The 27,120-nt window shown below is 38.9% G+C and overlaps 2 protein-coding genes across 3 annotated transcripts; both read right to left on the bottom strand.

Moving 5' to 3' along the window:
* Positions 1–3,577: 3,577 nt before the first annotated feature.
* LOC113168360 (cyclin-dependent kinase-like 3) lies at positions 3,578–9,482 on the bottom strand. The gene is made up of 11 exons (XM_026369377.1): positions 9,373–9,482; positions 8,567–8,758; positions 8,025–8,219; positions 7,528–7,712; positions 7,321–7,433; positions 7,087–7,226; positions 6,337–6,425; positions 4,606–6,120; positions 4,238–4,322; positions 4,009–4,156; positions 3,578–3,817 (listed from the first exon to the last, which is right to left on the bottom strand). The coding sequence occupies exons 2-11, from the start codon at positions 8,732–8,734 to the stop codon at positions 3,684–3,686; spliced, it is 2,772 nt and encodes a 923-aa protein (XP_026225162.1). The 5' UTR covers positions 8,735–8,758; positions 9,373–9,482; the 3' UTR covers positions 3,578–3,683.
* Positions 9,483–10,820: 1,338 nt separating this feature from the next.
* On the bottom strand, positions 10,821–26,730 carry txk (TXK tyrosine kinase). 2 transcript variants are annotated; one of them, XM_026369780.1, is made up of 16 exons: positions 24,700–26,730; positions 17,530–17,578; positions 16,858–16,939; positions 16,647–16,775; positions 16,493–16,557; positions 15,879–15,938; positions 15,650–15,704; positions 15,393–15,472; positions 15,129–15,253; positions 14,969–15,043; positions 13,846–14,017; positions 13,503–13,719; positions 13,194–13,258; positions 11,674–11,792; positions 11,300–11,457; positions 10,821–11,014 (listed from the first exon to the last, which is right to left on the bottom strand). In XM_026369780.1, exons 1-16 carry the CDS (start codon positions 24,710–24,712, stop codon positions 10,943–10,945), a joined length of 1,536 nt encoding a protein of 511 aa, XP_026225565.1. In that variant the 5' UTR covers positions 24,713–26,730; the 3' UTR covers positions 10,821–10,942. The 2 variants fall into 2 exon arrangements, with proteins under 2 accessions (XP_026225565.1, XP_026225566.1); XM_026369781.1 differs by having other exon boundaries at positions 17,525–17,578; positions 24,700–24,744.
* Positions 26,731–27,120: the final 390 nt, after the last annotated feature.

Genomic DNA, 27,120 nt, shown 5'->3' with positions numbered 1-27,120 from the left:
GTGATGTTTTTAACATTTACTTGTAATTGAGTATTTTATCATGCTAAAGCATATATAGGACCAAATGAATACAGATTTTTTTGCTGGACTGGAAGCACTAAAGTATTAGATAACAACATACTATAAATCCTTTGCCTGTAAGTATTCAATGTGTTTGTCTTCAGAATACTATTAGAACTGCAGCTGTCAGATAAATTCAGCAAAGTAAAGTAGCATAAAATGGAAATCGTGAAAGTACAAGTGCCTGGAAATTGTGATTAAGTATAGTTCTTGAGTAACTACTTCAAAGCTCGGCTTTTGCTGGTGGTATAATGTTGGGAGGTAGAAAACAGCAATAGGGATTGCTTGTCTTTGTGTCATACTTTAAGAATAATTGTTTGGGAATCATCAAACAAAGCTAAGTGGTTTAATGCTTCACTTGTCTCTGCTGGAATAAAGTTACACAACCTGCTCTTAAAAGCAAGATTAAGCTGAAAGTCAAACCTGTCAGGTTTAATGGCTTCTGAGCAGCAAAGAAAACAACAAAGGCATAATCCACAGCAAGTTCCCTTGTTCAAAACATTGAAATTAGTTTGAAAGAAAAGTGGTGATGTTGGCAATAAGTTCAAAGTGGACTCTACATGGCAATATAGAGGCAAAGCATGAGTTGTCTGTCAGCTGCTAGTGTGCTGCGTTCAGGGTCAGTGCAGAGTGTAGGTCATCCATGAAACATGGCTTCAAGTTTACAATACTTACTCTGAAAAAGCCATGACTGAAGAATAAAGGAATACTAATACTACTAGTACTAGTACTAGTACTGGGAAACGCAGTATGAAACTTGTGTTGCTGGAGGACACGTTGTTAGTGAGCTGTTAGATGTTGCTCTGTAAATCTCCACCGAATGAATGAACTTAAAAAAACACAAAACACCGGGATAAACTGGGTTTTACTCTGTTGCAACTCAGAACCACAAACCCTGTCAGATCTGCTCTGACAAATGTTACAGTCTAGACGTTTTGTTCTTCCCATCATATCTCCTCCCTTCTTCTCGCTCTTTCCCTCCCTTCTTTTGTCCTTCCTCACCCTCATCATCTCGTCTACTTCAGTCTGTTGTCCTTTGTAGTAGTTTTCTTTCCTACTCCTCAACATTTGCTGTTTCTCTCCATCAATAGTCATGTCCTACAGGTTAACAGTTCCATCCGTCCTTTTCATCCTTCTTCTCCTCAGAGTTCAGAGCATTGACTTGACTCATGGTGAGTACCAACCCAGTCTTTACCAACTAATTAATTACAAGTGCAAAGAATACCTAGTAGAGTACAAGATGGAAAATAGATAATGGGGCTGTCATAATTAGACCATGGAACAATGTTGTTTTTTTTGGCACGTCATGTTGAGCAAACACAAAAAAATACCAGGACAAAAGAAAAACACACCTTAGACCTCATGTCTTCATGAAATATGCAGCACAGGGCGATAGATCAGATAGCAGCACAGACGCACGTATAAAGGCTACGGTTACTGTTGACCCCAGATACAAGGGCCACTGCTAAACAGCATAAAGAAAGCTGCTTAAAAAAAAACAGAAGGCAAATTTAGACAGGGACACAAAGGGTTTTAAAAATCTGCTGTGGTTTAGTAGCTTCATTAGCAAGAAAAGAAAAAAAAGAAGATTATCTTCACAAGTGAGATTTACTGTATACTATGACATTTCAGGTATTTGTACTTGAGTATTTCTGCTCTATGCTGCTTTATACTTTTTACTCCACTATCTTTATCTATAGCAGAAAGTGTCCAACACAGTGTTCAAGATTATCTGTTCCAATTAGTTTTGGGGAGTCTTTATCTGAGTTGGTAGGGTTTTCAAGAATTTTCATCTTTGATTTTGTTTTATGTTTAAAAAGTTTCTTTTTTTTTAATACCACCTTATTAACCATCTCCATACTGTATAAAGGTAGTTAAATTGCCTCTTCAGGCAGCTACATCAGTCATAGAAAATCACTGATGGGAGTCACTGTTCATTTTGATTTGTAATTTTATAACTTGCTACTTGTTGTAAGAGTAGGACTGTGAGTATTTTTTATTGTTGTATTGGTACTTAAAAAAAAAAACTAACCTTTTTTTTTAACCAGTTAGATGTTTCAAAGGTCAAATACATTTTTTAAACACTTTTTATTTGGGTGCGTTAGCTCAGTTCCCGTCCTCTCCACTGGATTTTGACTTTCCAGAGATTGATGGTTCCGCCGTGGACGACACCTGCAAGTTTTTCTCAACTCCCGACACCACAACAGAAGTAAAAAACACGCCACTACCCATCACCACAAAGGTGATTCCCACATATATATACATTTAACTGCAGTTAAATGTGCAGTGTTAGTACGTGCTTAGTGCTGGTTTACTTCACATGTGATGAATTCATATATTGACACTTTTCCTAAATGAATGAAATTTGCCAACATGTCGGAGCAGCATTTTCACAGGTTTTTTCTGTGAGGTGTTGAAATACATAATAGTCATATTTACTCTGAGGTGTCAAATAGACACAAACCAGTGATATTACATTCATTAGGTGGTGTTTCTAAATGTAGAGTTAAATAAATATTAGAAACATCTCTTCAGTTAATATGAAGTCAATAGTAAACATTTAATCTAGCACAAACTCTACATAATAAGTTCTGTAATGTTAGAATAGGAGGGACTACATTAGTTTTTTTACCTTACAAATTGCCACTTAATGTATAGCGTTGTTTTTTATGATCTTAAAGGGCCTTAAATCATCTTCAGTTTGCTTCTTTCCTCTTACTACAGATGTTAGTACCATTAGTCGGTACTTAAGAATAACATTTTAAAAAATCAACATGATGCCCTTTTTGTGTAATTTTACAACAGTTATTGTCCACGACTGAAAAGCCGGCTGTCCAGACGCCACCCAACGCACCAGATGACAAGATCAGACCACAGCCAAATCCGGCAGAACCAATCACTATCAGCCAGTCAGACCTTGCTGCCCGCCTCCTCGCCTACCTGCTGGCCAATAGCAGAGGACATGGAGCTAATTCGCCGAACAGTTTTTTCTCTCAGCCAATAGGAAGGCTGCCTTACCATGGTTACAGTTTGACATCAGATAGCGACGAGTCAGCGGCAAAACCTCTAAAAATGACAAACAGTAACAGGTGGAAAATAGGTTTGTTTTCTTCACAGGACTCAAGTGACGAGTCTTAAAATTATATCATGAAATATAATAATGTTCTTTTTGTATTTGTTATGTTTTAGTTTAATAGAAATTGAGTTAGATTGAAAATGTTTCACAGTTTTTAGATTTCATTGTAGCAGTTGTAGCTACCTGCACCACGTTAATGTCACTAAATAATGAGTTTAAGTAATTAATTGGTTATTGTGCATTAAAATAATACAATTGTCAAACTGTCTTAATAAAATGTCCTACAGATGTAGAACTCCTATCTGTTGTTTGATTGAAGACGATTGTATTTAATATTTTTTCCTTCTATGTGCATCAATATTTGGTTTAAAATTTTACTCTTTTAGTTATCTAACTACTAATGTTAATAAACAGCATAAGGACGAATGCAACAGGTCTTTTATTTCAGGACACAGTCAGCATTCTTTATTTTGACATGCTGGTTGGTATGAACTGATAAATTAAAATAAAGAAATTTCGAAAGGGAGCAGAAAACAAAACAGGTGTGTTATGATGAATGTTTTGGTGTCTGGTGTGTATCAGTACTGTCGTGTTTGTACTGCTGTGGTTCTGATGGAGAAATATGGGGAACTGGTTGTTTGTCTTTCCAAAGATCCTTGGTGATGCCTTTGTTGTGTTTGCCTGGAAAACATTATAGGAATTATCACTTTATTTAGTGTTTGAACAGTGAAGTTCCAGTTTAAGTAATATTTGTGTGGATTTTCCAAAAGTGTGGTTCATAATTTCTCATACTCCACTGGATTTATTTTCCTTACTAAATGTTGTTACAATGGTCTGATATGTTTAGTGTGTGTGTGTGTTTTTGTTTGTACCTTCTCTTCCTCTGAGCTCTGGCAGCACTGAGATTCGTAGATCTGGGAAATGGATGTTCTTCTTGGTCATTCCAACACTGCTGCTGTTCCCAAAGTTACTGTGATCAGGCAGGAAGGGCTGCTCGCAGATAAGATTCTTATCCGAAACCTAAAATGAGAGTTTTAACAAGAGTAAATATTCAGTTCTGATTCTGTTGTAAACAAAATGAAAAACAGACTAATAACCTGTGTTGATGCTGTAATGTGGCTTGATAAAGGCTTTTTGGGCCAGTCGACTATGAATGGCTCCATGATCCCTTGGCTTGTCCACACCCCTGTAAAACACACACAGAAAAGCATCCTACCATATTTCAAAACACACATCTTGCCACAACTTTTTGGAAAACACAACAACAACTGAGAAAACACAACGACAAAAACAGAAACACAATCGCATTTCATGTTACAGAAAAGGTTGGGACAATACTGCTTTCCTCTGATTGGGTTTGACATTATTTGGATAAAATAACCACATATTCGAAGCCTACAAGGTTACCTGCTTCTCTGTAGCTTGAAGCATCCACGTTCCAATGTACTGAACTATGAGAACTTTAGTACCTTAAGTTGAGGTTCACCGGATGGAAACTCGTCCTTGGGATAAGGTGGTCACTGATTGCTGTGCTGTTGGTGACAATGGAGGGGGGCATAAGGTATGTGGACGGTGGAGGAAGAAGGACTGGAGTGGATGAAGGAGGAGGCGGTGGATATGAATACTGTGCACCCTCATTAAGGGCTGCAGGGTCCATGTTGTGAAGGACAAAGCTTCTTGTCAAAGGTCTTTGATCTGGAGTCGCTGTAGATGGAACTGAGGTCGACTCTGTGACGCTGAATATATTAGTTGTGCCACTCCTTCCTGGGTTGTCAGTGTTCTTCCATGCATCTATATGATAGGTAGTTTTCTGGGTTTTTTGAGTAGTTGTTGATGGAGACTTTCTGTGGTTGCTGAAAGACCCAAGATTTTCTTCAGGTTCGGAGATCAAAGACTTGGAATGAGATCCATCAGATTCAGTTTCACTGTTGTTGTTCCTTTGCTCCTTACTTGACCTTCCAGAAACCTCTGAGGTTTGATTTACTATAGACAAAGTTGTTGCACAAGTGGACAAAGAAAACAATGAATCCTCTCTGTCCTTATTATCTGAGACCTTCTGTGCTTTTGGGGCAGTGATGATGCTCTGATGCTCTACAGTAGTAATTGTCTTGCATGGCTTGGTGACAGAAGAGATAGATATGGTGGTAACTTTACTGTGGTCATTGCTTGAAGGCTGATGTGCTTGAAGCGCCCAACTAGTGCCTGTTGGTTCGACAGTTGTTTCCAAAGAAGCTTGTGAAAATGAACTCAAATTTGGATGGTTGGTGGTTGAACTTTGAGAAGTCTTAGGTACGTTTATGTTTACATTGCTCCAACTCTTCGATAATCCTTGACTTGGCTCCGATTTAGTAGGTCTCCAAATGCCCATCAGATTGTTTTCAGTCTCACTTGGCACAGCTATGTCTGAATACCTAAAACACAAGTTAGTAGAATCTGCATCTTTTGAATTGATTTTACTTTTTAAATAGTCTTGCCCCAGCTCTGGAGAAACAACTTTCCCATGTTTAGGTTTAGCTGCCACTTTGTTGGTGTCTTTAAGATCTGCTCTGGTCCAGTTTTTTTCCGAAGAATTAGAAAGAGTTTCAGAAATATCAATTTCCTTTATCAATTCTGCCCCAGTGGCTTTTCCTGGTTTACTTTTTATGCCTACTGAAGCTCTTGCTGTATTATCCATAACTTTAGCACCTAATGTCTTGGACTGTTTGGTGGTCATCAAAGTCTCTGTTGTGTTGTGAATAGTTGTAGAAGGTTTCGAAAGCTGCTTTCCCTTTGTTTTCTCCAACTTCTCTTCTTCCTTTATGTCTTTCTTCTCCTTTCCTTTGTTAAGTTTCTCATCTACATCACCCAATTGTTTCTTGTCTTTGCCTTTCTGGTTTTTATCATTCCCATCATCCTTATCTTGTCTTAGGGTTTTGGTTATTTTGGGAAGGGTCGAGTTTTCTCTGTGGTCTTTTCGGATCTTAGCATTCAGCTTTTCCAAAAACCTGTATGAACACATAAGTAGATGCAGCAGCTTAGTCAACTGATTTTAAAAGCTACCAAACAGTGTAATTCTTGAATCTGAATGATGCTGGACTTGCATCACTACTGCTCAATGCTTAACAGGATATTAGATTAGTTTATTTGCTCTGTAAAAATTATCTATGACAAATATTAAACTGTGTATTAAATAAACACTGAGAGAAACACATCAACAATACCTGAGGTGGAAACAGTCTTGTGTGAAAAAAAGATGTTCTAGCAGGTGTGAACACTGAGCTCGTCCTTCTGGATCCATCTGGAGACAGCTCTGAAAGGGACAACACAAAGGGATGGTTAATTCTGACATAGGATAGCAAGACAAGAATTTAAGAGTGTGTAAGTAAATCAATGCTAGTTTTATTTAGTAGAAGTAGAGGTAGTTTTACTCTACTGTAGTCACAATTATTTTGCAAGCATTACCAGATGTATCAGTTCCTTCAATTGAATCCATCATTATGCTCCATCACTTGTAAGCTCTTTGATATGTTAACTGGCTCATAACAAATACAGCTATGTTCGAGACTTCAAGCCTCCAGACAGTATTCGTGGTAACTTAGGTAGTCATCAGTACTGCTTAAAAGCATACTAGTTGCCACCAGATTGTATTTTCAATAGTGTGGCAATCCTGTGGGACATATAGACATGCTGGATAACTCCCTAGATTCTGCCAAGGAAAGACCTTTCCCCTTTGTTATTCACTCAGTCAGGGTAAAGATAGGTCTTGTTTTATATTTTAACACATTACTGCTGTTTGTTTACATGTTTTAGTCTTTACCTTACTAGTCATTTCCTTAAAAAGCGCTTCAGAAACAGAGTTTCCTCTTAGTTCCAGTACCCTTTCCCTCCTCTGGACTTACAGCCCAGCAAAACTTAACGTTCCTGTGTCCTCTGATTCTGTCAATGCTTAACAAGTAACCAGTCAACTGCACCTGTGCAAGGTCCAGTGCAGTGGGTGTGATTGTTGGGCAGCGCTCCTGCAATGGGACTCGGACAGAACATTCAGGCAGTCGGACTCCAGAAAAAACATGATTCCTGCAGAACACCTCCTGGTGATAAGCTGTCAGGTTACCTAGAATAGAAAGGAGAACCCAATTATGTTGAGTGAATTAAAAGCAGACATTTGGGATATATCTATTTGACTCATTTTTAATGTGTGTGTTTACCAAAGCATCTGACGATGTGGTAAATTTGGTCAAGGTCGGAGTCTCCAGGAAACAGAGCCTGACCTGTTAACATCTCTAAAAATAGACAGCCAACAGCCCAGACGTCCACTGGCCTACATGCAGACACACATACATACATAAAAATTTATAGGAAACCTAGAACAAATTCTCTATGGGTCCACACGCACTAACTAACACAATACTTACTTTCCATATTTGATGTCTCCCACCAGTAGTTCAGGGGCTCTGTACCAGCGAGTGGCCACGTAGTCGGTGTAGACGTCGCCCTCAGCAGATGATGCAATGGTGCGGGCGAAACCAAAATCACACAGCTTTACCACTCCCCCTTGAGAGATGAGGATGTTTTCTGGTTTGATGTCACGATGGATGATCTGTGAGAGAAGAGAAAGAAAGCTATGAATGAATTAGTCATTTCTGATCCTTTCTGAATGAGTAATTGGTTTTGTTCCGTCTTCACATTGTTGGTCATTGTTTCATATTAATCTACAATAACAGGACAAGAAGCAACTAGAATAGGATCTACAGACAGCTTTTCACACCTGTTTCAAGAAGTTACACCTCTAATCATCGGACCTTGGTGTTTTTAGGACCTCTTGAGTCAAATTAGCTTTACACAGACCAGTGAAATCCAACCCATACCTAAATGCTGAACATCTGTTATGTGAATGCTTCAGTGTTCTCACATTTTGCTCGTGGCAGAAGGCTGCAGCTCTCAAGATCTGATACAGATATTGTTGGGTCGTGTTTAGGTCCAACCCGCTTTGGTTTAGCTCCAAATCGTCCAGGAGTGTCCGCTCCACAAACTCAAACACCAGATACCAGCGGCGGCGACGCTTCCACACTTCCAGAAGATTCACCAGGTTGTCGTGATGCAGTTTCTTTATTGGAAATATGACAGCTGAGAAATGCTGAAAGCATGAGCATACTACATACCAAAGAAAGAAATTCTAACATTTATTAACCACTTTACAAGGATTTGTCTCCTTGCTACTGATATTTCTAATTTACAGTACAGTAGAAGCTGGTGTTGTTTTCATTCAGCACGCCTAATTTTGAGTTTCCGATTAATAATAAGAATAAGACTAAGTTGTTCAGGGTTGTTTGTCTTGTGACTGACAGGCTGCTTTTGTGTTTTGCTTCACTCAGGTTTCAGGCTCACACAGACCACTGTGTACTCAGCGTCTTACTGACTGACTGGTTGGGTGAGGGACTGATTGACACGTACCCTGAGCAGCTTGATCTCCCTCGTGGCAATCTTCTTCACTGTCTTGTCACTGTCAGAATCCATGAACTTCTTGATGGCAACAAGGCGGCCGGTGTCTCGATGGCGGCACTTCAGCACAGTGCCATAACTGCCCTCCCCGACCAGACCCAGAGACTCATAGCGTTCCATTAGCAGGTGGACAGTGAGATTTATCTACATGAAACAATTAAAACAAATGGGAGCTCAATAAAACATGTTGAAAATATGCTAGTGCTCATGCAAGACATGGAAAAATAACTAAATATGAAGAGAGAAAGAAAAACAAAGGTTAAAAACAAAAATGAAAGAAGTGAAGATTTAAAGTATTGTTAAAAAAAAAGAGATTGTAAGCAACCAAGACAAAAAATCTATCAGTCGATCTATCGATGTAAATTACTGGAGCAGAATATTTGGGTTTAAAATCAATCAATCAGAGTTTCAGCGTTCATTTGATTCTACACCTTAATACGCTCTAATTTACTGTATTAAAGCAGAAAATGTGTGTGTTAGAGCCCATCCTATATGGGATATATTTGGTTTGACATATTACATCATTGCTGCTGATCCTTGAAGGTGTCTGGTATCTGAACACATCCTGTACCTGGCTCAAGGTGAAAACGTTCAGTTAAATGCTTGTTACATTTTAATTAGCAAACTCCAACAACAGCTACAGCTTCTGAGAACCACAAACACCACACTGCTTTGGTAAGATGAGGTAAAATAAAGATATAAAGACTGTAGAAACAGCACAACACGAACACCGACGTGCTGTAAACTCCTCACCTCACCTTTTGACGCTTCAGGGTGTAGTAAACAGGGTGTGTACTACAGCCACGACCGTCACCGGAGAAGACCACTGGACTCTGGGCGACCCCGCCGTTACCACCCGCTGTCGCCATGGCCGTCACCCAACACGTTGCCATAGAGACGCGCGTCGCCACGCTACACGCAGAATGGAACTGTTACGTCACCGGTCGGCTTTTATTACGCTGTTTGATCTTTGTTTGAGTTGACCGTAAACGTCACAATCAGTCTATGGCACGTACCTTTTAAATTTTCATTTTTGTTTTGTCATATCCAATCGTTATTTTTTTTAAATTCATAATCAATTGCTACAGTGCGAAAGGTACTATGAATTTGAGAACCTCTAAATTACGATTAATTAAATAAACTGACTTTTTTCTCGACGCATTTGCTCCTCTTTTTTGTGACCTTGGTGATTATTACAAAACTGAATCTCATCAAGACTTTTATTCGTTATATCTCCTTCAAAAATTGGTCAAACCTTCCTTTTTTATTTTACTAAAACGTTTTAGTGGACTGTAGGTTTGTATTCTAAGTCATTTTAATGTGACACAATGTCAACTGGCCTATGTGGTCATGTAAAGTGAAAGTTTAAATACAAAGTAGGTTATTATTTTTGTATTTTGTAAAATACAAAAAGTCTTACTATAGCTACTATGACTGATTTGAAAATTCCAGTATGCATGAAGAACAGGGGTTTTAAAACATTGCGGTTTCATTTAGCCTATGACTTGTTATGACTCACTATGTTTAACATTAAGACACTAAAATGTGCACAGAAAGAGAGATTGCTTGTTCCATTAGTGTTTCTTTAGACTACTAATTACTTATCACCATTCCCTTATTATCTCTTATTAAATAATTGTCAGTACTCACTGCAGCAACTTCCTTCATGAACAACCACACCCGAAGCTTTCTACTGCCACTCAGTGTCTTTTTTAAGGCACTACACAATTTCTGCGCTCCTATTTGTTGTCTGGTTTTAAGCAGGCATGCAGCTGGCGATGAGAAAAGTATGGCAGGCCATTTCTGAAAGTGGCTTCAGAATTTTTTCTATATATTTAATCAAAAATTCAAAACTTCAAATTCAAAAATTTCCCAAGCTCTGCTGCTATTTTTACTAGTAGAAAAAAATCCAACCACTGTTTATCTTATTAACTCAAATTGTATATATTGTATATAATTGTGATGGTGATAACTTGTGAACTCAAACTTAAATAGCTCAAGGTGTCCTCACTAATGTCCTGGCCAGTGCAGTGCATGAATTCTAATTTATATTAGTGTAATTATAATGTGGTCAGACTATATTGTGAGAAATGAGCTTTTGTAGCAGTACTAACCCTTTACTTACATCCTGTTTGAACATGAATTTGAAAAAAAAGGTATTTGAAATTTTCAAATGTCACTTTAAAAACAAAAAACATCAGCGATAAAGTTTTCTGCATATATATTATTGAAAGAATTGTTATTTACAATGAAAAAAATACAGTTTGTACATTCAGGATAACAGTGAAAAATACTTCAATACAGTAGATACAATATAATAATTGTGAGTTAATCTGGATTTTCCGCCAGTTTTCTGATGTCTGCCAGCAGCTCAGAGAAAGGTGGCCGACCCTGAGGCTTCTACACCACCACCGAAGAAGATGAATAGAGGGGATTGAGGAGAAGAGAGAGAAGATGTGATGCAGTGGTTAACAAAAGGTACAATCATCCTAACAATTTATCTCTACATATAATGTGTGAACATTTTAAATATAAAGATGTATACTTTGGATATGGTAGCTATAGGAACACAATTAGATATGTCTGAATACCTTGTGAATTATTTGTTGTGAAAAGTTGGGAAACCTGATTTTATATTTAGGCTATTTTCATTTCATTTCAGAGTAACATTGAATGAATGAGTACCTCATGCCAGCAGCTGTACATGATCGAGTACAATGAGTGTGAGGCACGGTATGGTCGGTACAGACGGATTCCCCTGGTGATATCGTTAACCACTTCCAAGTTGGACCGGTTTTCAAACGGAGTCCGACCGTCTGAGTAGATCTCCCACATCACAACACCTGTACAAGGACACATAAATCTCACAATTAGTGTTTGTGCTTTTATTCTTGTAACTTTCATCTTTAAAGAGTCCTATCAGCTAGGTAAATGTTTTGGTCAAAGCCAATTACTGCAGTCGCTTTTACTATTACTACTACTGCTTCAAGAACTGCTGGTACTAATATTTTTTACAAGTTGTAGTACTAGTTAAGTGATGGTAAAAACAGGCTTCTCACCAAAGGACCAGACGTCAGACTTGCTGCTGTATCTACTGTAGTGGAGAACTTCAGGAGGAGACCACTTCACTGGGAACTTAGCACCGCTGGAACTGGTGTACTGGTTGTCTAGAACGTACCTGGAAAAATGAACAGATTAAGAAAATATGCGTACAGCTTGTGAATAATATTGCGGTATACACAAATGTACATTTAATTCAACTAAACTCCAGTAAACCTTAGTTCAGGTTCCCTAAAGAAAGTCAATATTAATCTCTAAAGTGTCAAAAAGTTGTAAAACTAAAATGTTGTCAAATCCTACATGATTTCTTGATATTGCTTGTTTTGTCGCACCAGTAGTTCAGAAATGGGTTTGGGTTTACAGAAAAGTTGAATATTCTCACAGCAAAGAGCTAAAACTAGTTAATATAAGAATTAGTTGGTTGCAGTTACATTTTCTTTGAATTCACTCAGTGATTAATTAATAATTTATAGTAATGGCTCCCTCTTAAGAAAGGTTCCAGGCAGCTGCCGGTTAGCTTAGCTTAGCGCAAAGACTGCAGTAGCATAGCTTTGTTTCATTTCACTGACTGGAGAATTGTGTAGAAGTTCATAATTTCGTAACGATAATAATATATGATAATATAATAATTAAAAATTTTGCACATAATTAAAAACAATTATATTATTAAAAAACAAGTTTAATTGTGATAACTGAAAATGGCATATCTAGTTCAGTTAGTTCAGTCTATGTGTATATGGACTCTATATTTCTTGTATACAGGATGTTGTGAGTGGTTTGTTTGAACCACTTACAACATCCTGTATCAGAAAAAAAAAAACTCTCTGACCACTAAATCTTTCCATGCATAGAGTGGGATTTTTCTATATACATCTTTCTTGTTAAAACATTTAAATGCCACCCTGTTTAAATAATTTTTACCTTAAATAATAATTAAAGATAAGCTTTAAAATAGTACATGGTTTGCATGGTAATAACCATAAACAGTGTCTTCTACATTACATGCAGTGTACTGGACCGTAAAGCCTTACATTTCTTACTGTTGGTACATGTTGCTGTTGTATATCAGGTTATTCCATTTTTAACACAGATTGCTGTTAAATTCAAAACGAGATAACCTGGACAAACTTATTACATTATGTGCATTGGGTTGTTACATTTTGCATTTTATTCCATTATTGGTTGATCATTGCATTATTAGCTTTAGTTAGAGCCACTTTAATTGAATGTTTTTGAACCAAATTATGTGCAGTTATTACATTCACTGGCCATAATGCTCTGTAAAATGGCACAGTGTGGTTTGACCATTGTTTTTTGTAGTGGTTAATTAAATTAGATTTAATGTGTTAAGTGCGCTTCAGTTAATAGCTTTTTCCACTGGTTTCTAATCTTTATGCTAAGTTAAAGTGCACCTGCTTGTTTGTGGCTTTATATTTGCCAGGCAGATGGAAAACTTTCTTTATTCTTGTCACCTAACTCTGCCCGACAAGGCACAGAAAAAATAAAGTGGCTGCCACACCTGGTCATTCCAAAGTCGCTGACTTTCACCACGTTGTGCTCACTAACCAGACAGTTCCTGGCTGCCTGCACAAGAAACAAATAAAAAGAAATGTATGACAAATTTGCAGCACAAACATTTTGCCCTGTGGGTGGTGTGAAAAGAGAAGTTTCAGGGGGTGGAATGTAACTTCAGTAAAAATCTGTGTTACTACTGTACAGTAAGTTATTTCAGACAACGTAATACTTTTACTCCAGTACATTTCAGGAAATACTATATATTTTTAACTCCACATTATATTATATTATATACACACACTCGGTGACTCACCAGATCTCTGTGGATGAAACTGTGTGTCTCCAGGTACTCCATCCCCTCGCAGACGTCCTGGCACATGGAAAGAAGCCAGGCATCCCTCAGGCTCCTGCCCCTCTGCCGCAGGAAGTTCAGCAGGCAGCCATTCTCCATGAACTCAGCCACGATCAGCAGGGGACGCTGTTGCAAGCAAACGCCATACAGCTGGACCAGCTTTGGGTGGCACAGTCTCCTGGGAGAGACCACAAACACAGAGTTTCACTTCAATGTGAGAACAAGAAGAATGTTATCACTGTTTTTATGGTGTCTTTTATTTTGATCTGATCCCCCCTTCCTCCCTCCTTCTCTTCTTCCTTACATCATGACTTTGGCCTCCTCGATGAAGTCCTCTTCACACATGGCTCCTTCTCTAATTGCCTTGATGGCCACTTTTTGCTGAGCCCTCCATTTGCCGAGCTTCACTAGACCAAACTGGCCGCTGCCCAGCTCCTTCATGAAGGTCAGTTCACAGGGGTTGATCTCCCACTTCTCTGAAGAGAGGGAACAAAACAGAGAGAAAAAGGCAAGCGTGAAAGGAAGAAGGTTAAAATAAAAATCAAAACATTAGGTCTCTGATCGATCCCAAAGCCTCGTCTTTGCAGGACAATCATTTAGCATGACTACTCATAATATTCAATCACTTTAATAGTTAAAATTGAAGAGTTAAACAGGAAATATAGGGGAGAGAGAGAAATGACAGTCCTCACTTAGACTCAAACCGGGGATGTTGTGGTTATGTGGCATGAGCTCTAACCGTTTTTTCTTAAAGCTATTTTAGAGCAGTATTTATTTAACTGTATGATCATTTTGGAGACTTTTGGAGACTTTTATCACATGGCAGTTGACTCAAGTGTTGGGTATCAAAACCTAATAATACAATACAAATATTTCTGTTAGAAGTAAGATTTCTAAAAAAGTGTGCTGTTGAATCCACGGTGTAAGTTTTTAGCCCACAGCCTTGGTTTGTATGCATGCATCGATAACTTTTTACATTATGGCAAATGGGAGCTAAATTTGTCACACAGGAAAATGTCATATATAGTATGTATATAGTAACCATCTGTGAAGTTAAATAAAAATAAAAAACCTGACATTTCTTAGGAACTAAGTGAAGTTGTCCACATGATTTATAACATAAAGCAAGATATCATCTGTATACAAATGCTCTTTGTGGTAATCTTGAGCTTTCAATAATTGCAATAGGTTTAATAGTTTTTAAGAAAAGGAGAGAATAACCCTGCCATATGCAATAATAAACCAATAATATTACTAATTAAGTTATTAATAAATGATTAACACTTATATAACATCTATTCTTTTGGCTTTTACAAGCAAAACATGTAATAAATGATTCATAACACACTACAGATTATTAATGAGACTAATGTACTATAATGACAAAGAACAGCTGTAGTAAAGTGAATGTGTGTGTAATTATTTACCTGAGCTGAAGCCTGATGTAGCGGGTACACACCTTCCCATTGGCCCTACTGCATATCGCAACCTGGTCACTAGACCTACACACACATATTGAAACATATCAAATGGAGCACTGTTGTTTTGATTGTAACATGTTCAAAAGCCGTGAGTACATGTATGTACCTGCTGCATTGTGTTCATGATAGTGTATGACATCAGGTATAGAGCTGAAGGTGTATTTTTCTGCCAAGAAGAACTGTCCGGTGTCAGTTTTTTTTATCTGGTAATGCCTAATATCTCCACCAAGACTGTTTTCGCACACAAACAAGAAGAAAAGTGAAAAGGTTATTATTTTATTTACAATACAGTGAGAATCTGTGGTATGTGATTTTGTTTTTGTGCCTGGTGTGACGTCCTAGCTTTTGATTACATGCTTTGAAATATTACCCTAATGTTTTGCTGTAGACAGAGACAATGTACACTCCCTTCTGACTGGATTCCCGCACCACAAAACCACCTTCTTTGTCCTGGAAAACAATCACAAGACACCCACTTAAGTAAGAAATAGACATCTCAGAGCCACACCAAAACTCACAGCACATTTACAGAGATGTGAACCACTGCTTCTTTCAGCTACACCTCTTTAGTGATAGTTTAGCAGATAAAACCAGTATAAAAGGTAGACAGATCAGTCCTGTATATACCTCCTGTCTCAGCAGCTGCTCAGCTTCTGTTCTGGTGATGTTTTTGCAGTACCACCTTCAGAGAGTCAGCACAGAATTAACAGGTTAGTTACTGCCTCTTGATTGTGATAAAATAATGAGCTGTAACTTCCAGTCGTTGCCTCCTTGAGGGATACATAACAAATAATTTGATGGTTCAGTTTTTCACAAAGATAGTGTAAAAGAACGGATAAATATGAAAAAGACTCACGGGTTTGCCTCAATTCTGTTTTTCTCTGTGACGTAGTTACTGGGGATGAAGCCTTTATTCCTGAGGACAAACACAGTAGGAAGAAAACGTGAAAATCTTAGTGACATTTAACTCGTCAGGTTCAATTAAACATTGTAAAAATTACATAGCTTCAGGTCTGCTGGTACTAACTTTACCATGTCAGTGTGCTAACTCAGTCTTATTACTCATCTGTTAACAAGGTGAACAAAGCGGCTTAAGAATTACTTGTCAACTGGCATCCTTAACAGGAATGTAAATGTGAATGTCATTATTTTTGCCTGATTTTGGAGGTGTATGAAATTACATTTCAGATCAAATGGTTGTGCAAGATGAAGTCATTCAACCAGGAATTAATGTCCATCCATCTAAATCACTCTTTTTGAGTATTAACACATATTTTGAGATTTAGTGTGTGATTAAAAGCTTGGGCTGAAGTCGTAAACCCATTGCAGAAATATTTTACATCTGCAGGTGAACAATAGCAATCTACCAGTCTGATCCAACAGATATTTCAGTCTTGATCAAACTGGTGGATGGAAGTTAAGAAAGAAGATATCTGACTATTAAAACCCTGTGTTTTAAGTTGGACCTACCCGTGTTTGTCCTGCGCTCTCCACCAGAGCTGGTCCTGTTTGTGGAGGATGATGTACTCCTCTCCCTACGGACAGAAGACGGTGAGTCACCACACAAACAGTTCGCTACTTTTTTTGTATGTGCACATTTGTGCGTCCGTGTGTGTGTGCGCACCTGTTTGAGCGTGAGATCAGTGTCCTCCTTGGCAGTGAAGTCGTACATGGCCACGACACCCAGTGACCCTTCGCCTTCATCGTCGTCCTCAGGAGGAGGAAGGGGGAGCTTCCTCCTTGACCTGTCGGCCTGAAAGAGAGACAAAGAGACATAAGCACAAATAACCCCCCTCACCTGCATTCACCTTCTTTTCTCTTCTATATACACTTACTCGGTAGGCATGTCCTGGGTATCGTCTGCTCTGGAAACACAAAGACGTCCTTCTATCTACCTCTACGTGGGTGCTGATCTCCCTACGATCGATCAATCAATCAATCAATCAATCAATCAATCAATGCATTTATTTTATTTTTTTCATTTAGAAGCGCCGTATATCCAAATTCAAAAATACACTTGTCATCAAGTGCTTGGGTTTAAAAAACGAAATTACTGTCAGTGTTAGAAAATAGCTTTACTACAAATCAAACAATGGTACAAATCTTAATATATTGCTGACTCCTACAACATCACCCACAATAACCTCAATGATAAATAAAAAGTAGAATTATAATCTTGTAAAAGTAAAATTTATGGAAGAGCTGCTGTATTGAATTGCATTGGATAATATACAGGTAGGTGTACCTATAAAGTGGCAAGCGTGTGTGAGTTGAAACATGTCCTATATGCTAGAATCTTAACTTGTGAAGTAACTAGTAACTTACACTAAATTAGGTGTTAAGTACAAGTTGGCATTAAAAGTAAATACTAAAGTACAGGTACCGAAATGTTGTAATGGCTCAAAACTCAATTCTAATGCAATAAATATGAGCATTTTGAATGAGAGCAGCCTACAGATTCATGAGTCTTTGATAAAGGGACTCTTTAAAACACCCACAGACTGTACCTGGTCTGTACGGCACAGCAGCAGCAGAAGATTGAATGGATGGAGAGGTCTGAAAGAAGAAAGGCGGGTTAACGGGTTAAAACATGTTCACACACATGCAGTAATAATGTTTCACTGCTACAGATCCACCTGTTGAACTCCTGATCCTGTCATGTATATTTTTCTGTCTAATAGTTATTTTGTAGTAAATTATGACAACTTTACATTCATGTTTTGGAGAAAATGTTAGAATCAGGAAACAGACACACAAACACATCAAATATTTTAACTTGTAATGTAAAAATAATATAACATAAAACATATGTTTGCTCATTTTACATCCAGTGGTGTCTGACTGTGCAGATTGTTTTGATTATAGCTGCTGAGGTTCAGAGATTTGTGACTGAGATTACTTCGCCCATCCCTAGAAAACCCGGGGTAGAGGGAGTTTTGAGTGTGGTTGTCAGCATAAAACAAAGAAACAGTCCTCGCCCTAACTTTCAGAGGGTTAGAGTGTTAGAGGGTGGATGCCTTTCATGTTTTGATGTTATATAAAGTTTGGAGCCCAAAGCTTGAACGTCTGTTCACAGACAACAATTTTACAACCTGCCCCAGTTTCCAGCGAGATTCTCCACCAGGGTTAGAACTGGGCCCAGTTTAAGCCACAGGCAGACTTCCACAAGCTAGCCAATCAGAGTGGTGTGGGGATGAAAGGGGCTTGAAGGCACAGGAGCTCAAGTGACCTTATTAAACCTTTTGCATAAAGAGGAATTATAACATATATTTAAACTTTTTTGTACCAGTACTTAAAATCCAATAATCTTCGATCAACGGAGCCCAAGAATAAAATAGAAACCTGAAATAAAGCATAACGAGGCCACTTTAAAACATACATTATGTGTGAAGTAACATGTTTTTCTTCTTTTCTTGAACAAGCCCACAATCATTCTTAATTAACCCAGTGCTGTGAATGTCTGAACCCAGCCAGAAAAACCTTTAAGCTAAGTACAGTTACTTAAGCACTATACTTATTAGGCCTTTTCATTGATTGGTACTTTAAATAGATTTTTGGCACATTTCCTTTTTAAGTTTGTTTATTTTTATGCCAATTGAAAGAGAAAACTACTGTACTATTTACTCCTTTACATTTACAATATTTTATGGATTTTTCTCATATAAATTAAATTATGGATTACCAACTTCCACATCAAGTCTCTACAGTAATACAACATTTTTCAATGTTTGTGCATTAAATTAGTTCACTATAAGTGAACTAATTATAACTATTTGACCTGGAGTACTTTTGCATGTAGAGTACGTTTTAGTGCGGGGGTATTAAAGAGGTCTGGTTACACAATATTTTTGGAAGCAAAGGTCCAGAAGATTATAATGTCTAACTATTTACTATGATATATTATCAAGTAGCCTGCATGTAATCAATACCTGACTGTCAAATCAAATTAATTCAGTACAATTCAAAAACCTTTTGACAAATTTATTGTTATGTAACATCAAACTGAGCATGTGGCTCCAGATCCTGGTGGACTGGTCATACTGGACTCTGAGACTAGCAACTTTCTGTGATCACACTTCAGATTTCAGTGGGTATGTGTGTTCAAAACCTTTGTGTTTTGTCTCATAATGTTGTTTGATATTGGCTCTTTTAATAAGCGCCACAGTTTCTAAACATATCAGACACTGGTTTAGTTCAGTGGTAATATGAACAGAAGGGAGCAAAAAACTCTTTGCTGTCTCACCGTCCTTTTATTAACTTTCTCCTCTCTGTCGTCTGTCTCTCTCCTCTCTGTCGTCTGTCTCTCTCCTCTCTGTCGTCTGTCTCTCTCTCCTCTCTGTCGTCTGTATCTCTCTCCTCTCTGTCGTCTGTCTCTCTCCTCTCTGTCGTCTGTATCTCTCCTCTGTCGCCTGTCTCTCTCCTCTGTCGCCTGTCTCTCTCCTCTCTGTCGCCTGTCTCTCTCCTCTGTCGTCTGTCTCTCTCCTCTCTGTCGCCTGTCTCTCTCCTCTGTCGCCTGTCTCTCTCCTCTCTGTCGCCTGTCTCTCTCCTCTGTCGTCTGTCTCTCTCCTCTCTTTCGTCTGTATTTCTCTCCTCTCTGTCCTCTGTCTCTCTCCTCTCTGTCGTCTGTCTCTCTCTCCTCTTGTCGTCTGTATCTCTCCTCTCTGTCGTCTGTATCTCTCCTCTCTGTCGTCTGTCTCTCCCTCTCTGTCGTCTGTATCTCTCTCCTCTCTGTCGTCTGTCTCTCTCTCCTCTCTGTCGTCTGTATCTCTCCCTCTCTGTCGTCTGTATCTCTCTCCTCTCTGTCGTCTGTATCTCTCTCTCTTTCGTCTGTATCTCTCCTCTCTGTCGTCTGTCTCTCTCCTCTCTGTCGTCTGTCTCTCTCCTCTCTGTCGTCTGTCTCTCTCTCCTCTCTGTCGTCTGTATCTCCTCCTCCTGTCGTCTGTATCTCTCCTCTCTGTCGTCTTCTCTCTCTGTCGTCTGTCTCTCTCCTCCTGTCGTCTGTCTCTCTCCTCTCTGTCGTCTGTTCTCTCCCTCTTCGTCTGTATCTCTCCTCTCTGTCGTCTGTCTCTCTCCTCTCTGTCGTCTGTATCTCTCTCCTCTCTGTCGTCTGTATCTCTCTCTCTCTGTCGTCTGTCTCTCTCTCCTCTCTGTCGTCTGTATCTCTCCTCTCTGTCGTCTGTATCTCTCCTCTCTGTCGTCTGTATCTCTCCTCTCTGTCGTCTGTATCTCTCCTCTCTGTCGTCTGTCTCTCTCTCCTCTCTGTCGTCTGTATCTCTCTCCTCTCTGTCGTCTGTATCTCTCCTCTCTGTCGTCTGTATCTCTCCTCTCTGTCGTCTGTATCTCTCCTCTCTGTCGTCTGTATCTCTCCTCTCTGTCGTCTGTATCTCTCTCCTCTCTGTCGTCTGTATCTCTCCTCTCTGTGTCTGTATCTCTCCTCTCTGTCGTCTGTATCTCTCCTCTCTGTCGTCTGTCTCTCTCCTCTCTGTCGTCTGTCTCTCTCTCCCTCTCTGTCGTCTGTCTCTCTCCTCTCTGTCGTCTGTATCTCTCCTCTCTGTCGTCTGTCTCTCTCCTCTCTGTCGTCTGTATCTCTCCTCTCTGTCGTCTGTCTCTCTCCTCTCTGTCGTCTGTCTCTCTCTCCTCTCTGTCGTCTGTCTCTCTCCTCTCTGTCGTCTGTATCTCTCCTCTCTGTCGTCTGTATCTCTCCTCTCTGTCGTCTGTATCTCTCCTCTCTGTCGTCTGTATCTCTCTCCTCTCTGTCGTCTGTATCTCTCCTCTCTGTCGTCTGTATCTCTCCTCTCTGTCGTCTGTATCTCTCCTCTCTGTCGTCTGTCTCTCTCCTCTCTGTCGTCTGTCTCTCTCTCTCTCTGTCGTCTGTCTCTCTCCTCTCTGTCGTCTGTCTCTCTCCTCTCTGTCGTCTGTCTCTCTCCTCTCTGTCGTCTGTCTCTCTCCTCTCTGTCGTCTGTCTCTCTCCTCTCTGTGTCTGTCTCTCTCCTCTCTGTCGTCTGTATCTCCCTCTCTGTCGTCTGTATCTCTCCTCTCTGTCGTCTGTCTCTCTCTCCTCTCTGTCGTCTGTATCTCTCCTCTCTGTCGTCTGTATCTCTCTCCTCTCTGTCGTCTGTCTCTCTCCTCTCTGTCGTCTGTCTCTCTCCTCTGTCGTCTGTATCTCTCCTCTCTGTCTGTCTGTTATCACCGTCTTTCTTTATTAATTTCTTTCCAACCTCGAACTTTCTCTCATCTACTGTTGAGTCGTTAATTTTACCGCCTGTGATCCACAGAATCGATTGGCTAACTGAAGTCACGTGGGATGGCTTAACTCGCATTCAATTAGCCAATGTGTTCTCGTGTCCACTAAATATCTACCGTAACGATCACAATAGCTGTGCAGATTAAATTTAAGGTGTCCTGCTAGATTTGGAATCAAAACGTTCGGTTTGGTCTGCAGCTACGGGTCCGGATCCGGACCGCGGTCCGCGTTGTTAATGACCCCTGTTTTAGAGCATGAACTTTCTGCAATGTAGGTTGGTGGTATTTCTACTTGTGGTGGCGTACTTTCTTAGTCAAATACTTTTAGCATTTTTTTTGTGTGTTGAGTTTGTGTACTTATATCACATCTGTTTGATGTATGAACTGTACTTCATTATAGTAATTGAGCAGATGTTCGTAGTTGTGTGAAAACATGTATAAATAGGACATAAACAACAAACACTGCTGACAAATACTGTATGTTAACTACATTATAATGTGTTGTAAATCCTTTATTACCTGTTTATATACATTCATAAACCTAAATAAGGAGAATTAAAGTAAAGTGAAAGAGAAACAGTATCCCATAACTTGTAAATATAGCTACAGTCAGACCCATTCTCTGTTGTTTCTACATGTGTTTCTCTCTGAATGTGTCTTCATTTTTGTGGTTTTGAGTAGGAGGTCTTTGTCAGGAAATATAGTTTCCTTTTCTACAGAACTAACACGCTCATATGCTTTCTATAAGTCCGAGGTTGTGTTTCTGTGGGCGAGTGAAGAGACAAGTGTGTGGGTCACTTTTTCTCAGCTTCGCATGTGTGCAGACTGACAAAGCATAGCTTCCGGTTGTGTTTCTTTGTGCTTGACATGTGTGTGAGTTAGAATGAAACCTCTTCCGACGATCACATTTTCTCATATCTGCAAACAGACCTCTGCCATGTGATTCAAAGGCAACTGTCGAAATAAATGTAGGCCTCTGAATCCCGTAAGAGCGATGAACTGTGCTGGTGGTTTGTGGTGAACCCATTAACTTTGGTTGTCTTTGGAAACCGAGAGAGGGCTTTTTAACTAGATTTATTCCTAGTGGTGGAACGTAATAAAACAAGTTCCCCTTTTATTTCTACTACACCTCATAAGGAAATGCAGTAGTTTCTACACCACCACATGTAAACATGGAGTATTTCATACATAGTTACATCTTTAATTTAAAAAAAACTAACACTAATTATACAACAATTAACAGTGATAGTGCCTTAATCCAAAGACAATAATTAATTCAGCAACTAATGTTTTTCAATCCTCATCAATGCAGTGTTATCCCTTATTGTTATTACTATAATTATTATTAATGACATGAGATCACAGCTGTGCTGTACTGTTTACAACTCTTTGCTTTCTTTTCTTGTATAAAAACGTTTGCATACATTTGCTAAAATCAAATTTCCATTATACTAGTGCAGGGCAGGTGCTATATTTCCTCTTGTGTAAACATATAAACAGCATTTTTTTATAAGCAGGTTGCACTAGTCTCACTCCTGCAGAGCATAGTGAAAAACGGACATGTAAGCTTGAGATACAGTAAACACACAAGTACTTGTTTGGGATTCAGTTACAGACAGAAATTACCTTATAGTATCAGGGTTTTTCAGGTTTAACACTTCAACCAGAACAATGCTGCTTAGATATGCCTAAATAACTCAACAATAAGAATTCTGTGATATTTGTAAACAGTACTTTTCCTTTTGATAGTTTTCAGTGCAGACTTTGGATGTATTTCTGTGAAAGATGATCATTCTTCTCTTTTGAACCGGACACATGAAGTAAGGTGTGTATGTTCTTTCTCAGCTTTGAGCTGTGGCAAGGTGTGAACCACAGTCACGTTAGCACTGTGTGACAGTTTTAAAGTCAATTCAGTCACCTAAAATTGGAAATTCAAGACAGCTGCAGGAAATGTCTGGCAGTCCCTGACTATTAAAATTCATTGTTTAAGCCCCTAAAATTTGAAATCACTGTATAAAAATGTTTGTAATAGTTTGATTTCAGACTACTGTAATCATGGTGGTGAACAGAGCAAAAGTGATGATAACACTAAAACACTGAACTTCTTTTTGTGTGTTTTAAGGACAAAACGAGGAAATGTAAACAGAAGGATAACGCTGCTGCTAGATGTTACAACTTCAGCCTCTTTTTTTCTGTTCACATTTTACCCCAATTATTCATAAACACATGTCAAATTAGCTTATTAACATATTATTATTGGTCCAATACTTTGCTAAATCACAAGATACCCACAAACCAACCCTCTCATCAGGAAATGATGAACTGTGTTTAGAGCTAATTGTTAGCATGCTAAGCACAGCAGGCGGACATGGTAAACTACACTGTAGTTATTTGTTCTTGGTATTAACGCATCGTGAGCATTCATCACATGCTAGCAATAACATGTACCGTAGTAGTATTAGTAGTAATCAAGTATTCTTACCAAGCATGCGTCATGGATTAAGTATAATAATGACAATGTACTTGTAATATACATGCATACCCTTCTTACTAACAATTATGAGTTACAAATTCTTAATTTTAAACATCAACTTGTGTCATAGTTGTTTGTTTACAAAGTGAAACCACTGAAAGGAATGCTGGGTATTTCTGTATACTTGTCAGTATACTGCAAGTATACAAATTTTTGCCTACTGTATCATTGATGAGTACATACAAAGTGAACTGAATGTATACTTGCTTATTTTATTTTAAAAGAAGGAAACTAACAATATATTTGACTTTACTTTTTACTGCCTAGCGGAGTTGTTGGAGAGTTAGCTTGTTTGAGCTAAGCTGATTGAAAATGCCACTACATCTAGGTGCACCACCTCTGGGCTGTATCTCTGGGTAAGTTGTCCTTTACCAGTGTGAGAGACAAAACTGAAACTTCCCTCTGACAGCTAAATGTGTCAAAGTACTCAAACGTGTCAAAGCGGTATCTATGCAGAGGTGCCACTTTGCAGATAGGTGTCTCTGCCTTTGCACCTTCATGCACGTCTCAAGAAAACATCAGAAAAACGGCCGTTAAAGTGACGTTACAGGAGTAAGAAGTACAGCAGATGTAGCTTGTTGTTATAACACAAGTTGAAACGACGTCTCGACCTGTTGGTGTTGAGTCTCGTGTTTGTTTACTTTGCCTCTTGTTTACTGTTTTACAGGTAAATGTGCTGAAGCAGTTCTGCTGTAATAAGAAGCATTCAATATTGTCCTAGAAGATGTTGACAGCGTTAAAGCTAGCGAGTGTTAAACAAATTAGAGTTCATGTTGGTTGATTTATTTGCCATTTTCTGCTTCAACCAAATGTCAAAAGAGTTAAGTTTCATCTCATAACCTCTGTTTGTGACCCTACTGTAAGTTACAGCTAGTTTATTACAACGTGTAAAGACACTTACTGGAGTGAATCATGGTGGCGTTGTCTTTGTGGATCCTCTTTCCTCCTCCTCCTCTAGCTCTTCTTCAGCTCCAGCTCTTCTTCAGCACAAGTTCTCCAGGTCAGCTTTGATTTTGCCTCAATGGGTTTCATCAGCTGGGCCAGAATGATACCCTGAACCGGTGGAAGCCTTGAACTAGCTGAGTGACAGAGATGGATAGAGACAAACTAAGAAACAGAGAGAAAGAGAAATTAAGAGGCAGGTGGGCGGAGGAAGTTAAAGATAGGTGTAGAATAGGAGACATCAGCAGGCGAGGACAGATAAACACAGGGAGAAACAAGAAGATGATGTTTATGTGGGGGCTTTAGCTGACTGCTTTGGGTACCTCAGTGAAGTTTTAAATGCCTTTAAACGTGAAAACACGATTTATATGTGCAGTATTTACAGAGACAGAGAGATTGGGAAAGAGGTGCAGACAGAGAGATGGAGAGGAAGTGAAAGAATGACGTGAATGAAACCACAAAGCATCCGTTTCTGTGACTAACCCCAGGAAGGACACGCTCACACAGCGTATGCACTGTAAAAGTAATAATGCAGTTTTATCAAAGTCATTTTAGAATTTAGAGACTTGTCTCAGGCTGCATGTAGTGCCACAGGCTAGAAGCAAGGGGAAACAGCTTGACTATACTCCAAGATAATAAAGTTCATGGTCGTCCTCCCAGAGGTGCATCTGAAAACCTCCATCCGTGATTCGTTGGGAGTCACTGAAATCACCCGCTGGGTTGTTTAACGTGTGTTGCTTTATGGTTGCATCATTCGAAGTGCGACAAGACATGCTGTAAATGCAGCAATGTCCACACACCATCCAGAGAAGACTGGTGGTGAAGGAAGGAGCCCTTCTCAGTAGAGCAGGTGGTCCATCACAACACCTATCAGGCTGCTTCATGACTCCTGAGGTGATTTTCACAGTCGAGAACACTTAATAATCAGCTGAACAGTCGTCTTTCATTTTGACAACAGGCTCTTTATACTAATTAAAATCAAAACTCAACTTTAATGTCTTCCAATTTAGTCTTAAAACCTTGTTTCTTTTGTTTCCTGAATCATTAAAGTTGCTTTGGTGAAGAAGAGCGACTATACCACTGCATTTACCACCAATCTAAAACCTGAAATACAAAAACAAGCCCCTGAGAAAGGAACAAGGCTCATATGCAAATAACTAATTGCAGTGATTTATGTTCCCATGCAGCATTTTGCAGGAAGTGGCTTGATGTAAATTCAGAATAGGGAAAGGTAACATAGAGGTCAGGAAGGGGTGAAATAAATTCCTTGTGCATGTTAGCATTTGTACATACTGAGTTATTGTGTCCTAACAGGTATGTGTTATGTTATGTGTTTTAACTTAAACCAAACACATTTCCTAAACAGTTCATATACTTGAGGGTACAAGCTACTCGTTGCAATGCTTCTATCAAGCTTTTATCTGTTTCAAAATTAACATGGGAACCTGAAACTGTTCCCACCCTCACTTTAAAAACGGAATAGAGGTGTGAGGCAACCACGCCCTCACTGCTCACACGTTAGTAGTAACGGTGTGTAACTGTATGCACAGGTGATGAGTACATTTACTCAACGACTGGTTTCAAGGTATTTCGACTTGCACATTCGTGCATTCACACCCTCACACATTTAAAACACACTGTTTTCTTAATCAGAGCGAAGACACTGATCGTGTCCGTCTCAATGAATTAAATCAGTTAATCTAACTCTGTACGTATGTTGTCCTGCTGACGAGATTAGTGGACTTTGCTGATATCACTGCACTGCAGCTGGTTTGTGATGTGATTTGGCGCGGTATACATAAAACTGTACAGAATTTTATTGACTTTAAAGATCATTAGAAAACATCTTTGCCATCATCTTAGCACAGCTGCACAGATGTTTTTTTCATTGAAAACTAGGAAATGTCTGCATGAAGCCAAACTTTTGAATGGTAATATATAAAGATTTAATCATTAAGACCTACTGAAGAGTCAACAACGATGCAAATTTTGCTGCAAAACAATGTTCACATATGATGCTGTGTAGTCAATTTTTAAATGATTATTTTTATTTAACCTTTATTTAACCAAATAGAATTCAGTGTCACTGAACACACCAAGAGACAGCACGCATACCACTACGACTGCTGCTTCTAATAATATCAGTTAATAGTTATAAATACTGCTGATTAACTGTGCCCCCACAAGAAGTTTCAAGATATTTTAGCAAGTGATATCTCTAAGTTAATATTGTTTGACTTGTAGTTGAACTAAATTTAGGCAGGATTAGAAAATTATTAACATTAACCACAAATGTGGCTCATCTGTTAATGAGCAACATATAAACTCAGTAGAACAGCAGAAGTAAAGTTTGATTATCATAAAGGCCAATCTGACCAAG

The sequence above is a fragment of the Anabas testudineus genome, chromosome 18 (genome assembly GCF_900324465.2).
Source record: "Anabas testudineus chromosome 18, fAnaTes1.2, whole genome shotgun sequence".
Lineage (NCBI taxonomy): Eukaryota > Metazoa > Chordata > Actinopteri > Anabantiformes > Anabantidae > Anabas > Anabas testudineus.
This window is presented reverse-complemented; position numbering and strand designations above follow the sequence as displayed.